This window comes from Pieris napi, chromosome 17, assembly GCF_905475465.1.
Source record: "Pieris napi chromosome 17, ilPieNapi1.2, whole genome shotgun sequence".
NCBI lineage: Eukaryota > Metazoa > Arthropoda > Insecta > Lepidoptera > Pieridae > Pieris > Pieris napi.
The window spans coordinates 685,380-702,718 of NC_062250.1; the positions used below are offsets into that span (position 1 = coordinate 685,380).

At 32.7% G+C, this 17,339-nt stretch overlaps 1 protein-coding gene across 4 annotated transcripts in view; it reads left to right on the forward strand.

Annotated features, from left to right (window-relative positions):
• Nucleotides 1-1,490: 1,490 nt before the first annotated feature.
• The window catches only part of LOC125057859 (teneurin-m), a 231,422-nt gene continuing 215,573 nt past the window's right edge, over nt 1,491-17,339 (forward strand). For all 4 annotated transcript variants that reach the window (XM_047661780.1, XM_047661781.1, XM_047661784.1 and 1 more), the window contains exon 1: nt 1,491-1,687. In XM_047661780.1, coding sequence (XP_047517736.1) covers nt 1,654-1,687 — 34 coding nt within the window. In that variant the 5' untranslated portion in view covers nt 1,491-1,653. The remainder of the gene's footprint in view (nt 1,688-17,339) is intronic.

The window sequence follows — 17,339 nt, forward strand, 5'->3', positions numbered from 1 at the left end:
TGTTCTACTAATTTATTCTTAGACAGTGTTTCAGTGCGGTAAAGTAAATACCTTTTAATAGAAATACTTGATTTAATTACAATAAGCCTATTACACAAAAGGTCAATAGGACTTATTTGGAGGATAAAAACAGTAATATTAAGGGTCTGTTTCACAATGTACGGATAAGTTCCGAATTAGCTATTTATTACTTATTGGTAGGATAAACATTATCTTTCTGACAATTCATAAGTGTACTTGTTTACCTACAGGAATAAAGATATTTTGAGTTTGAGTTTGAGTTTATTGTTGCGTTTCACGACTGTCAGATAGAGTCCATTATACGTTATGAGTCCGATGAAGTGTCATAGACATAGACATAACATTTATTACAAACGAAAACACACACACATAAACTCACAAAATAACAATACTTAAAGAAAAACAAAACAAAAACAAATAAAAATTAAAATTAAATATTCCCTTTTGCCATTCGGTTCGTTTCCAGTGTGCAATGTGTCTGTCAAATAGCCCAATTCATCTTCCAAATAATTTATGTGTTGCATAGCTATTTGGTACTTTATCCATACATTGTGAAACATACCCATAGTCATACAAACTTTCACCTTCACCTTCACCACAATCTTAGAAGCGTTCTGTCACTCAAAATTAAATTTTGTTAATATTTCAAATGTTACAACCCTAATACTTTCACTCGACCACCGATATAGAATTTTGAGAAACACATTAAGTTTTTTGTGGGTTATCTCCAAATTCGGAGTTACTCCCCTTTTGTCGCGGATGCACTTTGTCTTTTTAACTATGTGTGTTAACTATCTGTGTGATCATATCAATCATGTCATTTATTTGAGAATCAAATTACATGAAAATCCCTGGCTTGTAAATATTAACGAAAAAAATCAAAGTAAAAAAAACGGAGATTACTAATTTCTTCTAAGTAACTTTTATGCTTAATATAAAATTCAATAGTTTCTTTTACATAGAAAAGAAAGCTAGTTTAAGCCTAGATATAAAAAATATCACTAAACTAAATCATTATAATTTATACGTAACAAGAATTATGTTTTAGTTATGTCGCCAAAAGCAAGCACGTGAGCTTCTAAAAACATTAATACAATAGGTTATATTGCTCTTACAATAATTTGCCGCAAGCTAAAGGGTTAATACGACACTATTGAAACAGTAGCCATTATAAACAACAACAAACAAGTACGCACTCGAGCGGAAAGTAAAACAACGCTAAACGCACAAGTGCAATAAAAAAAACAAAATGCGCTTCGAGTGTTATTCGCGCGTTATTATTAGCTGCAGTACGCATAAACAAGGTTACTGAGCATCGCCCGAGGCGTATCGATGCGTTGTCGACTTTTTAAAAGCTAACCCGTCCTGTAAGAAAGGGACGGCGCAAAGCACGTGGGAAGTTGAATTCCGAACGCACGCATCCCTCTCCCCGCAACCCTGTAGCGGCACGGGCGCCGCGCGCAATTTAGTCGCGCGCCGACCGTCATAACGGCTACACTTCTGTGAAATCTGTGCCAGTATACGAAGCACCCGCCCTGACGTTGAGTCCGATTTGAGTGCACTGTGAATTTTTAAGTGTAACAGTTTGTGTGACAAATAAATTGTGTAGTGCACTATGTTGTTTTGTACGTTATGAATGGTTTGGATCGCTGCTTCTTCGATCAGCGTAAGTGAAAAATCTTGTGGTTAATCTATGATTTCATTTATTTATGTGGTCAGTGGTGTTCTAGGATTGATTTTCGTGGTATTTAGTTTGCGGTTTTGATTTAATGATTCCTATTGGACGTTTATTATTAGATGTGTGTTTACATGATTATACATAACCTGCATTGTAATGTGGTTATTCGAACACAAGCAAACATTTATTTAAAAAAAGCCCTATAAATAATTTTACTATGAAAATATCGTGTTTCTGAAAAAGTTTTTAAACACTGCGTAAAATTATATCGCGAGAATTTATTTAAACGTCAAGCCGACTTGAATTTCGACTTCGATTTCGAAATGAAAACATTCTAAAATCGTGCGTATCCATTTGTTATTGCAAGTGTTTTTAATTTTCCTCATACCGACAACAAAAATCAGATTTGTGTTTGTTCCAATTATTGACGTTACTAATCTAACGATAAACAAATGAACGTTTGTAAGGCAGCGAAACATTTGTGAGTTCAAGATAGCGCTAATGAGCAACAAGAACTCTTTATTTAAGCAAGATAAACATCGAGTTTGGTTAAATTGATGATTTAGTTCAATTAAGCTTTCAAAGGGCGCATGATTGAAAGATGATGCGATTTATTCACAGCAATGCTATTCGTGATCTACAGTTAGTTTAACCTCAGATGAATGACTATAGAGTAAAAAAAATTAATACAGTTTAGCTATAACATACGTAGGTAGAAATATTATAAAATAAAATTAGGTGAACGCGCATTCGTCGCTATAAGTAAACCACACGACTAATAAACATTACTAAAATTGAGATGGATTAAAAAATATATTATGAAAAGCCTAATTATCTTCGACGTAAGATAAATATATATATATATATATATATATATATATATATATATATACTTACGATGCTAGAACTGATTTGTCCACTTAATTAATTGTCAGTTTATTATTTACTCTTAATGCAATTCGTTTTGTTTTTATTGTAATACGCGTATAGAGAAGGTAGGTATGTATAATGCACTGCCATTTTGTGTGATTTTCGTGTGAGGGGCATTCTTTGATTTAACTTTAAGTTAATATTAAGATCGATTTTTAGTCTGTGCAATGCAAATGGTGCGTTCATTAAAATAATAAATAACAAACACGAATACGCTATCGAATTTTATGGTAAAAGCAGTGCATTCATAAAATGTATATTTCATAATATGCTACTAATTGAAAACAAACATGAATGATTATAAATATAATATGTTTTTTTCCTTGTTGACAAAGAACTGATTTATAAACTTTGTTTACACTTATGTTTACATTTGTAACATAGTTCAGCAGGAGCTATATTAACATATAATACAAAACATAGTGATTATAAATGAAAAGTACCAAACTATTTACAAATAAAAAAGTTTAACACGAAATTGTCTAAATGTTATTTGAGGTTCAATATTTTATCAGCGTCGAGGGAAAAACAATATTTGACCACAGAGATCGATAGCCAATGTTGAGTCAACAAATCACTTCATATTTTGTCACCTTCAAATAGAAAAGTTCCAATATTCCAACCAAATGCTTATAGTGCGAAGAAAATAATAAACGCGATTTCTTTATTTTTAAATATTTATTATCAGCATTAATAAATAACCGATTTTAGGAATACTATTAATAGCCATAGGCACGCACAGGCAACTAATATTTTAGATTATATTATATTGTATATTATCACTGTTGGCCGAGCGCCTTCACCCTGCGACTCTCATCCCTGAGGTCGTAGGTTCGATCCCCGGCTGTGCACCAATAGACTCTCTATGTGCGCATTTAACATTCCCTCGAATGGTGAAGGAAAACATCGTGAGGAAACCGACGTGTCTTAGACCCAAAAAGTCGACTTCGTGTGTCAGGCACAGGAGACTACTTGCCTATAAAATTGAAAAATGATCATGAAACAGATTCCAAAATCTGAGGCCCAGACCTAAAGAGGTTGTAGCGCCACTGATTATTATTATGTCATATAAAATATACGTGTATATTAATATAACCGCCAACTGAGATTGTTTTATACATAGAATTTTAATGAATTAGTCTAGCATTCTCTAAATTAAATCAAAAACAGCAAAGTAGCGTAAATCTTGTCGCAGTAGGAAAGTGTTCATCTCCGTAAAACATCTCCGATGTCTTAGTTTGGAGTAATAGCGAGACCACTATTATAAATAGTTCTTGAGCGGGTTTCCATTAATGTATTTCAACTTGAAATTGAAACTTCATAAGACAGCTTCAAACTCCGCAAAGTTATTCGAATTATACCATTATATAATTAGATTGAATGAAAACTATTTAATACAAACTATGACAAAATCAATTTGCATTCGATATACCTAGCTATATTATATATATTATATATATACCTGACTCAAACAGAGTAGGTTTAAAATTTCACTGCATTTCTTACATTACGTTACATATATTATATATTTATGATTATATAGTTCTAGTTTTAGACAAGGTTTTAGAGAAAGATCTGTTATAACTTTAACGATCTGTGAACAATTAAATATAAAACAACTCTAAAAAAAACTAAAAATAATATTAGAATGGTGAGTTTGAGCATTTTCTGATAGATTGTCAAGCTACGAATTCAAGGTACACATGTTCTTATATTATTGCGCTGTTCTTAGTTGTGAATGCTAACCACTTGAGATCGGACCACCCGCGTTCCTTCTCTCGTATCACGTATTGTATCAAAAGACAGTTCCGCTCTTTATTCATTTCAGTTATTTATACTTCAGGGTTCTGTTGGGGTAATAAATATTTGGATTGGTCTAAATTATCTCATGGGACTTATGTTATGTAAATCTGTAAATCTGGAGTTGATTGTATCTGTTGGGTTTAATTGATGTATTGAATAGGTTTAAATAGGTGTAATGCTTTCAAGGGGAAGGTGATTAATTTTTTAAAGGCCTTTATGGCCTGTGCGATATTAAGACCGTAAGTTTGACAACGATTATACATAACTTATTATTATGACACTATGTTATATATGTAACTTAATTATGAATATTAATATGACATTTGAATGCCTATTTTTATATGACCGGATATTTATAATTATTCGGTACCACTAATAACTATTTGTACCACTTTTATTAAATATTATGTTTTAAAGATCACCGAGTATATTGTAAATCTATCATATTACATCTTCTTTTCTGGTATTGTCCATCAAAAATGAGTGCTTCTGTTCAAAAATAATTATACCACTTCGGTATTATTTAATTAGATTTACTTTTGGAGTAGTGTTGGCCTAGTGGTTTCAACGATGAAGGCATCGCTAGGGTCGTAGGTTCGATGGCTGTGCACCATTGGACGTTCTATGTGCGTGTAACACTCGCTCGGTGATGGAGAACATTTTGAGGAAACCGGCATGCCTTAGACACAAACAGTCAACGGTGTGTGTTAGGCACGGAAGGTTGATCGCCTACTTGCCTATTAGAAATTACCACGGATCAGATACGTTAATCTGAGACCTAAAAAGGTAGCGCCATTGGTATTTTTGACAGAAATACTGTCATTAGACAGTACGTATCGTACGTAGTTTAATTTAGAAAAAAAAATACCTTTTTCTGCGTTAAGTATTTATTAATATTACGTAAAAATGTTTAGTCAAATGATCTATCTCTATATAGGTACAAGTACCAAACTCAAACTCTTTCTGTTAAGCTAATTTATCCAGCAACAATATTACACAAACACAAATGTAAATATTTTCAATTCTCCTCCGCCTGTCCGATTTTGAAACTTCGCGTCCAAAGTTTAACTGCAATTGTCTGGCGAAGTTGAACCGCCTCATCTCGGAGCCCACTGGAAGTCATCTGAAAATCAAATTGCACTGTCATTTCGTAACAATGGCATATCTATTGTGGCTACCAGCAATGCTAATGGTGAACGAACAATGTCGTGTTTTTTACCGGCACGCCCATGGGCATTGAGAAAAAAGTTATAAAGGAAATGTCACATTATAGATGTAAATTTATTTACAAAAATTAGTGTCATGCAGCAGGTTAAATGATCCTTGAAAGTGGTGCGTTCAAACTCTGTGTGTACAAACTAGGTACTTGCCTATTAGAATATAGACAGCTTGTTACAGAGTAATCATTTTGTTTTGAAAGATAGTGCGTTTCAATTGATTGTAATTGGTCATTTACAGAAAAAACTTAAAATAGACTTACACCCGATATGTCATAATACCTCCGATTGTCTTATCACAATTTATTTATTTATAAACATATTATAAAAGAAAACACTTAGTCAATATTCAAAGCAAAACAGATTGTTTAACAAAATATACGAAACAGAAAACATAATGAATTAAGTAGGTACATTAATAGATAGAGAAAACTGAAATTAAACATTAAACAAACTACAACTTTTAAAGAAAAAATAAATTGTTTTTACTGCTAAATAAAGACTTTCTGTTTCTTAAAATATTTCCTCAAACCCTAATTTAGTCTTTGTATTTACATTCTCACCTTGCCTAGTTGAAATAATTAAAATTCGAATTATATAGAATTTAAATTATCGTATATATTTGTATTCCAAAATGTTTGTAATGCGCTGCTTTCCCACGTCACAGCGTTGGGGTGGCATCGGGTTGTTTAAAATTTCACGCGATCGCGGCCGCCTTGAATAGAATCTTAACTATAGTTTCCGGTTAATTTAACCCGAGCGCATATACTTGATACAGAATACAGTTACCAGTAAAATAAGCGCATGTTTAGTGTTCATATACCCCAAGCCACTGTTACGAACGTATATTTTAACTAGTAAGTCAATCCCTATTTATATTATGACACCAAAACTCGACGAATCTAGGCATAAAATAATTTTTATTCTTAAGTTCGCCTAAAAACATAGTTACACACAAAATAAATAAAGAAATCAGTGGCGCTACAACCTTTTAGGTCTAGGCCGCAGATTTATGTATCTGTTTCATCATCAATTGTCAATCTAATAGGTAATCAGCCTCTTGTCATACACGCCGTCGACTTTTTGGGTATGAGGCAAGCTTCACGATGTTTTTCTTCACCGTTCGAGCGAGTCTAATGCGCACATAGAAAAAAGTATAAGTGCACAGCCGGGAATCGAACCTACGACCTCAGGGATGAGAGTCACCCGCTAAAGATACTAGTCCAACACTGCGTAAAGAACAGACTATGTAAACTAAATGACACTAGATACTATTAAACAAATCTTGTAGGATAAAATACTTTCATTTAGTTGTCAAACACAATTGCTCTATTGAAACTTAAAAGGCACCCGACACCTATTGTAAAGCTCAGACGTTTGTTTCTCGTATTCCTACTGCTATTATTTGTTTTGTGACACAACTCCCACGCACAAAAACAATGATCCCTAATTGTAGTCAATATTCTTATAATTGCTGGACGATTTTCTCAAACAATAGGGATAATTGTAGCGATATCTTGGTTTGGTTTTATTGTATTATATAAACACGTAGTGAGCATTTACGTTGAAAGTGATTTATACTTTGTAGTACTGATATTCAGTAATCCTTCGTATAACGCGGTAGCCCTATAACGCGAAGATTTCAAGAGATTCTCAAGTTATATTTCTGTAGTGTGACATTTATAATGATTTGTCAAGTCCATAATTAGTTTAGCGTTCCTTTGTGTTGTTTTAAAACTTTATTAAATTCCTGTGTTTTTGAAATATTAAACTGTGTTACGAGAATACTCCTACAACGCGATTTCCTATAATGCGGTCCGCGTTTTAGGGGGGATTACGGTACTCGTTAAAACATTGCTACACATGCTGACGTCAGGATAAATATATTACAATTGTAAGAGTAGTTTTAATCCTGTATTAAATGTGTTTCTTACGTAAATTGTTAAATTATGTACTTTTTACTAACTGAAAACATATCTACGTATGTGATAGGCCCTATACAATATATATGTGTGTCGGAAATGCAATTTAAAACTCGGTCATCAATCAACCTTTCAGTATGATAATGAGTATGCCTATTGTTGTGGAAAATTGAAAAATAGTTGAGATACTATTCATATATTCATTCAGCCATATATTGAGGTGCAAATGGCCTGCTTATGCGGGGTGGGGTTATTCAATATGGTATTGGAAAACGGACTTCTGTTTTTGCTATTACCTTGAATTTCCTTATTATAATTTTATAGCAATGTGTAGAGCTTTATAAAAACTAAATTTAAATTTCGAATGGTGCGAAAGCGGTTTTACAGCTAAGTTCACAATGTCAGTGCTTATTTTTTTTTTTTCTGCGTTTATTTGCAATCAGCCCCAAGGCTATGAGCAAATTTTTTCTGTGGTGCTGTCATGTGGAGTGACTTCCCATTGGAAGCATCTACTCATCTTCTGTCTAGAGCTACTGCCGGTCTTCTAGCTCTAGAACATGGTGACGTTTTAGTCGACTCACATAAGTGCATATTTAAAAGTATTTTTAAAATATTATCCAGCTCCGTATCCGATTGTCATGGCTTTATCCTCTTCATTATTTATTTAAAGGCATTCATGACTTATATAGCGCAAACAGCTGTACGAAGCATGGTTATCAGTTAACCATAGAAATTCCTCACGAACCTCAAAGATACGGCAAAGGCTTCTAATCAGGAACACCATAAACAAAGATCAAGTGGGCAGATATTCCCACAGTGAATGTTATGAATCGCTATCATTAGCAATGTGATTAATGTCTAACCCAATTTCGTTGCCGACAGATGGTGGACACACGCTTCGCTATAATTATCACTATAATTAACGAATTGCGTATCGAATTAGTCCTTTAATCTGTTTGTTTATAAGCATAGTGGATTAACATCGCATTTAGAATACCACGTTTAAATGACTATTTACGACCGCATTGACAATTATCTTGTAACAAAATTTATTGAGTTTAGATTGAGGTGACAAAATGTGATTTAATTCAAAAGGAATTATATTTGTTCAAATGATGTAGCGTGAAAGACATATTTTATAATTTAGGTATAAATTTATTATTAATATAAAATAAATTATTATTGTTGATATGGTTCACTATTTTGGCTGTAATAGCTTACATATATATAAGACAAAGATATATGGGTTTTCCCAGCGCACGCCAGAATAGCTCGCAGATGGTAGATTTTTTCCTACTTACTTGATATTTTGGACATTTCACACGATATCGTTATAAATTGTAGCCCATGTGTTATTTTGATGTATGCTATATTATTGTAAAGTTTCATTAAAATCCATTTAGTAGTTTTTACATGAAAGGGTAACAAACATGATGTACTTGTAAACTTTCGCGTTTAAAATATTAGTAGGATGAATACAAAATATACATAAATACAGTTCTTTACTATTTATTGTGTTGAATAGAACAAGATGTCGTCACAGTTCATTCTCTTCTCGAAGTGAACTTGTACCTCTTTAAAAAGCAATTTGTCTTTACGAGCGGACATCAAACAGGGAAGCATTGTATTTTTTATGTGGTATTCAGTTTAATCGTTTACTTCGCTATTACCCGGCTTTATGGCTAATCAAATTAGTGATTATTGTGACGTTATTTCCGGTCACTTTCATATCTCTTCACTTAACACAACTTGGTGTGTGCGTACGTAATTTAATAATTAAAAAATTGAATTACTTTGTAGCGTTTTGAACACTTGTATCTTACCTACTCTTACATATTTGTAACGTAGACATACAAAAATTAAAAATCATACTAGTAGCATGCCAGAAAGCAATGGAATAGGTGTACTAATAATAAGAATACAAAAAGTAAAAAGCGAAAAAATAAGACGACTATAAAAAGTGAATAGATGTCTTACATTATACTTTAAAACAGAAGTGGTAATGGCACATATGGATAAAAAGGTGGATTTTAAACACAACTATATGGAAAGGACCAAGGGTAAGGAGAAGAAGGCACCCTTAAAAAGGGCAGATAAAAGATATAGAAGCGTTAGAAGGAAGCGAATGGAGAAAGAAAGCTATTGATATTTGATAAAATCTGGAGGACGGTCAAGCGGTTCCGATCACTAGTACTGAAAGAAGTATAACAAATCTAATCCGTATATTCAACATTTGTAAATATTGAAAATGGGCATAATTATTATTATATAAGCCACGTAAATGTTTATTTGGAAAAACGTGAAAGAAAAGTTACCTAAATAAATAAATATGTAGTATGTTGTGTATCTCAGATCCAGCTTTTTTATCAACCCACATAAAGATCATATCAGTCTTATTCTTCTATTACCAAAATAGTAGTTTCAACGTTTAAAATTAGTGTTTTATTTAATACATTACGTATAAATCTGATTTAAATATAGAGGGTTTGACATAAACGAAGCTTTAAGCTTGGACATACTTAGATTAAAGAAGTCATAATGATATATTTCCTCAAACGGGTTAAACCGACCCAATTAAAGCATTTCTTTATCATCCTGAAAGCCCTTTAAACACGTATTCAGTTGGAAACAGTCCTTTGAATGTGCAGACATAAGAAATGCATCCAAAGATGAAATGAATAGCCCGCGATTAGGCACGCCGGAATGTAGGACAGTATACAGGCGACATCTATTGGTCGCTAGGATGTAACTATTTGAAAGTTACTGTACACATTAGGGCATCGAATTCGTATCTCAAGTCAAATATAGTAGTAGCATTGTAAACCGTAACTCAAACTCTCAAACTGTGCAGTTTTGGTATAATTTCATTGAAAATAGCTTCCGATAACATTCCTTTTTTAAATTTTTTATATATATTTTCTTTAGCTAATTCTCCGACTATATTGTCGTCGGAGGCATTAAGTATGTATAATTTAAGTAAATAGCATTGGTAAATAGGGTGATAAAGTACTAAATATTTCTTTTAACAACTTTTGGTATAATATTTAAAGCAAATTTAAAAAAAAACGTCTAAGCCTTTCTTCAACATTATTACTTTGAAATTCGTCTCGGTTATATACATGGCCATAATTCGTTCAGTGTTGTATGTGTCGTAGCCATACATTCTACAGTCATTGAGGACATGTAATACCGTCTCTTCAGCTGTATTATAACAAGTGAGACAAAAATAAAGCTTTCCCATTTTAAATTTAGTCATAGACATAACATTTATTTCTAACGAATCACACAAAAAAATAATAATCAAAAAAAAAAGAAAGAAAAATAATATTTTTTTAAAGAATAATGTACCTACATAAGTGTGTAATGTGCGTGTGTTGTGGTTGTAACTGGCCCTGGCTCAGCATCATGCTGAGGAGCAGACATGCTCCACAGCGCTCATTTCCAGAGACCACAAGAGTTTGTTAATTTGAAACTATGAAATGAGAATGTTAATGTCCCACTATATTTAAATCTCTTTGATTTTATTGAATTCGATTGTCAGGTGAATAACGACCGTCGAATACCTTTCGGTGAGGTTAGATTGAGTGATAAATGGGAAGGGCTAGTATCAATTTACTCCTGATTGATGTCTCCTAACTATCTTGACTGACTATAACCTTTTTATCACTGTGATAAGCTGCCTCGGTGGCTTAGTCGTTAACGCTTTTAGCATAAGTTTTGGTTTGATTGCGGGTGAATAAATTTTTGTTTTTATACTACTGAAATATAGTTAGTGTTATTTGTGTAATGCTATAGTTCTCCCTGGTAATATGTCTCTCTTTATAAACCTTTAAGCTTTTATATACAAGGAAAATATACATTTTTCTCTAATGGCCTAAGTGTTAACATACATCATTTTATAGAATTGTATTTTAACGGTTGTCGTGCAACTATCAAAATGATATTAACATTTTTAAGCTTTTTGCTAGATATTTAAACTTTTTCTCCTTTTTTTAAATAGGGAGGCAATCAAGCCTCCGGGCCACCCAATCAGGGCAGTAATCGCTGCTCATTTTAACTGATACGTTGCCGGTCTTTGAAGGAGGAGTACCTATGCTCTTTTAAACAGTTTAAGGTCTCTATCTCGCAGGGAAGACCGGGAGTCCACAGTTCGCTAGTGTCTCTTCTTCGCATTGATTAGAATTCTTTACTTTGTATTTAATATTTTATTACTCTTGTTTTATAAAAATATACCTCTCTACCTTCTGTCTTAGAAAACTTCCTTTGTCACAGTTCATTAACGCCGATCCCCACGTCAAGTTAAAGTCGATTTGAAGTACTCAAATCGAAAAATATGAAAAACCTATATCTTTTGACATGTTCCAACTTTTAATATCCGCAAGACGTGAAATTATTTACTCTACTCCCTCTGTTTACATCGAGTAATCAAAGACGAGCGCGGACTTGTTTAGACATGGTGTTTATATAAGCATATATGGCAATTTTATTTCGCGATTAATCTCCGTTGAGATTGACGTGAGTGTGTTTGAGAGCTAGGAAAAAATTCGTTTTTTTAATTAATATGGTGGAATGTTATTCGAATATCAGCGGTTGGCTCTTAGCTTGATAATTTTTGAATTTCGAAGCATTTCTGAAGCCTGTCTCCTAGATTTTCTTTTGTGAGAAAACCAGAAATGTAGAGTAGTTCTTAGTATTAGATTACGAGTGAGTGATGTGATTGACAACTTCCGTATGAGGAGAAGGTATTGAATTTTGTATGTTTAATATCTGCCACAGGGACCAACATTTTAAATTTGTTTTAATTTTCTTTTTATTTACTTTCAATTATTTTTATTATTACTATGTAGGTTAAAGAAATTGTAAATACTATATATGTGATTGTTATGTTTAGGTTTTATTTAAACAAATACACAAAATTAGTCCTAACTCTGACTCCAACATTTAGTGTGAGATTGACTTCTAATAAATTATTGACGTACAAGAGTCCCAGCACTCTGTATTAAAAATCGGACACGTATCAAGCACAGAAGCGAAGCCGTAACACAAGCAGAAACTTGTCACTAAATTGTCTGTTATAATTTATGAATTATATAATTTACAAAAATAACTAAATAAAATGTTTTCAGTTCTTAACTATTTTGTATCGATTTTAAAACTCAACAGATGTCTTTATTAAACCAATTAAACAAGCTTTATACAAAAGCTCATTGCCTTGAGTTCAAATTAAGAATTGTATTATATCGACTTCGAACCAGCTTTAACAGAAACTTTTAAAACCATAAGAATTCTGAGCTTGATGCAATTTTCGTTGGAAAATATTGATGAAACATTTCCATTTGTTTCGCTACATTTTGTAGAGCTTTTGCCGTTTAATAAATAACATGGAGCTGTGGCTTGTTGGTTTTGCTGAATTGAGTCCAACCAGAAAGTCTGAAACGTCAATATACATATATAAGTTTAATTGTAACTATATTTTATTAAACTATGTAAAACCTTCCATAGGACATTGACCCCGCTTATTAAAATTACATACAATTTATGATTATTCTATCACTCACACTATCACATTATTCTATAAATTAAATGTGTTTATAATTACATGGTTTGTGGGCTTTACTTTTGTTAAAGTCAGAGGGCTCGCGAGTGCGTTGCCGGCCTTTTAAGAATTGTTCTTTTCTTGAAGGACCCTAAGTCGAATTGCTTCGGAAATACTTCAGTCAGCAGATAGTTTACTTTATTGCTGGTTTTAATTACTGGCATAAGACCCTGTAAGCCATAAAAGGCAGCACCCAGTTTAGCGCGTGCGTTGCCGGCATTTGAGTCGATTCCACAGCTACTCTTGCCCATAATTCAGAAATATCTCACATTTAAACGTTCGAACCCTTATTTATTTTGAATGCAAATTGCGCGTAAAATAAAGACAATATTGTAAACTACTTACAGAATAAGGTCTTGGTAATAATTAAAATGACTTTAAACCAAATTTATTTCCGTACATGGTAAACATTTAAATGGCGCGTTACGGAATGCACGTTCAATATGATACATCTGTTTAGCGAGTGTCGTACAAGTTTCACCCCCGTCCAATTAACTTTGACCCCCAAAGACATAACGATACCATTCAAACACAAAGTCTGAGAGGTCAATGTTCTCTGGTCGACGTTAGTTCGGATTAGTGATGCCCGATTAGTTCTGGATCTGTTGAAATTTGAATTTGGAACGTGAGTCAATTGTTAATTATAAAAAAGGTCTAGTTATCTATGGATACAGAGTATATAATAACGGCTTTAAATTGAAAGAAAAACCCCCAGTTCCATACACTTCATTCCTATCTATACCCTAAAGTAGCAGGTACAAAATACTATAACTAACATCTATCTTAATATATATATTTCTTGTGTGCGTGTGTATGTGACTGAACTCCTCCTAAACGACTGGACCAATTTTGATGAAATTTTTTGTGTGTCTTCAAGGGGATCTGGGAATGGTTTAGATTCACAAATCAGCCCGCCAGATGTTAAGGGTAGTCCACCCCTAAATTTTTATTTTTATTTTTTAGACAAAATTTTTAATTTCTATTTTTTTATGATACAGCATTATCATAAATACATACAACCCCTAATTTTCACCCCTCTATGATCAACCCCTATTTTTTTATTATAAATGATATACATGGCAAAACGACGTTTGCCGGATCAGCTAGTATTCTATATATTTCTTAATGTATAGTGTTCATTAAAATTTGCATGACGTCATTAATACACTCGTTATAAACAAATGGTACCTGGCCTAAATTATAAAATAAACAGATATTTTAAAATACTGTATAACAATTAAATACATCATATATTATATGTATTTAAAGATCAAGAATTTCGTTACCATAGTTACGACTTTATTAATAAGATAACCATGGTAACACACTGCAATATCATTTAAGTTAGATTTTTGTTAATAAATAAATTTTATAATTGTTAAACTAAATCAAATCCACTTGAACACTCAAAAAATTTCATCAAAATCTTTCCAGCTTTTAGGAGTGTATAACAATACAAACAATGCCCCAATGATAAGGTTAATTTTAAAAGAAAGTAACGAATATCTTAAAGGATTACTTCATTCTAAAAATGGCGCTGACAGTTACAAATGGGAAGCTTTACGCATTTACTGAGGAATACTGATTGTATTGATGTATCGGGGACTCGCTTAATAAAATCGTACGAGGTTTTGTACGTTGACATATCAAGTAAGATCGCAATTTGCAATTTTTTTTAATGTAATAGGGGGCAAACGGGTATGAGTTAAGTGAAGTTAAGTGATACCGATACATTGCCAGAAGGCTCGCAAGTGCGTTGCCGGCGTTTTAGGTTTTGGTACGCTCTTTTCTTGAAGGACCTAACTTACAAATGCTTCAGGGGGCAGCTGGTTCTAAATAGGTTCATGTGCACCAATTAACTCTTTCTATGAGCGCATTTAACATTCAAACGGTGAAGGAAAACATCGTGAGGAAACCGGCATAAGACCCAAAAAGTCGACGCCGTGTGTCAGAAATCTGAGGCCCAGACCTAAATATGTTGTAGCGCCACTGATTTCTTTATATATTTTTAAACACGCTAATATTTCATATTTTAGACGGTAATTTGTTAAATTGCTCACCCTCAAACTTAATAGATCTATTCAAATAATTTGAACGTGCTTTAATTCCTTATAGTAATATATTTTCATGTTTAATCCAGAGAATAACGCATTAATACAAATCAAACCGATTCTATATTAGTCAAAGGCCGACAGAATATTATATTACACTACAATTACGAACTAATAATTAATTGATTGGTCAATCATCAATAATGAAATATTCCACGAAATTGATATTGTATTGAACTAATGAAGTCAGATAGTTTTACGTGAAAGTACAAAGATTATATTATATACATATTTTATTTAATTGTTATGTGAATTTAACATTCTTAAAAAACAAATTAGGAATTCCGGATTATAAAATAATGTCCCAGATTAACTCAAAAATGAGCGAATGGGTTTTTGTACGGACTTATAGGGAACAGGGAAACATAAAGTTTAGAATTAATCATCGTGACTGGCAAAGTGGAGGGCACCAGACGTAGGATCCCCTACTCGCTGGACCGATTAAGTATAGGTTCTAACAGGTCTTACCATCACCCAGGTGCAGAGGCTTGCCGAAGACAGGGAGGAAGGAAGTTGTTGAAGTTGTCGACATCACTAACACGACCTCCAGAAATTAAGATTGCGACTGAAGAAGAATAGATAGTGTAATTGCTCAGGATTTAGGTTATCCATTATGGAAATTTAACAACGTTATAATATATAAAACCAAAAAGCTCAAATTTTTTAACATTTATATTTGCTGATTATTCTGCCTTACAGAACTCAAATATAAAATGATGAGTGTGCAAACTAGATTTCGTTACAGCCGTTAAAATGTGTTTTGTCCCTAACTGACCGTAAAGCTTTAAGAATACAAATTTATCCTATTGTAGTTGCGATAAAGAGTAATGACTCACTCAGTCGCGACATTACTTCGTGCCGATGTTTCGAACCATTTTTTGTCAACTACAACACGTGTCCAAACTCTTTGAACATGACATATGTCATTAATATTAATCAGAAAATATGTTGCAGTATTTAACTGTTGCTTTCATGTGTCTAATGATTAAAGCTCGAAAAAGCAATCGAAGCAAACATCGTTTTTTTTTATAATAATCTAATACTTAATACTTTCATCTAATCGATAAATAATAATTTTAATATTATTATTAAAATTATTATTTATCGATTAGATTGAATCTATGCAAAGAAGTATAATAATAATAATTAAGCCTCATTTATTCCTTGAAACATTCATCCATCTTTACAAAAGATACACATCTTTACATTTTTTTTCTAAGGACATCTTATAGAGTATGGGCCTTTTACTGGCCATCTCTCTATCATGAACATCTTCTCCACAAACTTCTTTAAGCTCGTCGACATCAAATGGAAGGGACCACCCGGGAAAGAATAATAGGCCGGCCAAAAAGAAGGTGGGCTGATGACTAGATATAGCAGGAAAATACTGACAGCCAATAGCTAGAGACATCTGAAAAGGGTTTAGGAGGCCTTCTCCCAAGAGGAGAAGAGAGGAGTCCACAGGCGACTAACATATTACTATTCTCATTTGGCTATAAGTAAATACTAATTTCAAATGAAAATAAGGATATGGAAAAAAGAGTTTAAAAAGTTGAACTAAGTTCAGTTAAGTATAGTATAAAATATAGTATTCTTCAATATAAATGATTTTAATTTGTGTTGGAAATAAATATAATATATTATATATATAGTATTTTTAATATTTTTAACCTACATAGAAATAATTTAATTTCCAATTATCAATTTTTATTATTTAAAAATTACGTAACCTAATTAAAAGTGTTTGAATACATAGTGTATACTGAAATTTGCATGACAATGAACAAGAAACCCTTTATTTATTTGCGAGAGTAATTTATCACAAAATAACACGGAACAAAGTTTCACGTTTTGAAAGATAACACTTAAGTCATTAGGGATGTGAACGTAATTTGTTTTCCCTACATAATTACGTAAATGACAGTGTTCTGTGCTTAATTTTATATTGTTATTCGTATACGTTATAAACGAAGATACTGCTGTAGCTACTGTTAGAGTAAATGATCCTATACCCTTGATTGTCAAAGCGTGATTTAACCTTTTTTTTTTTGGAACGAAGTT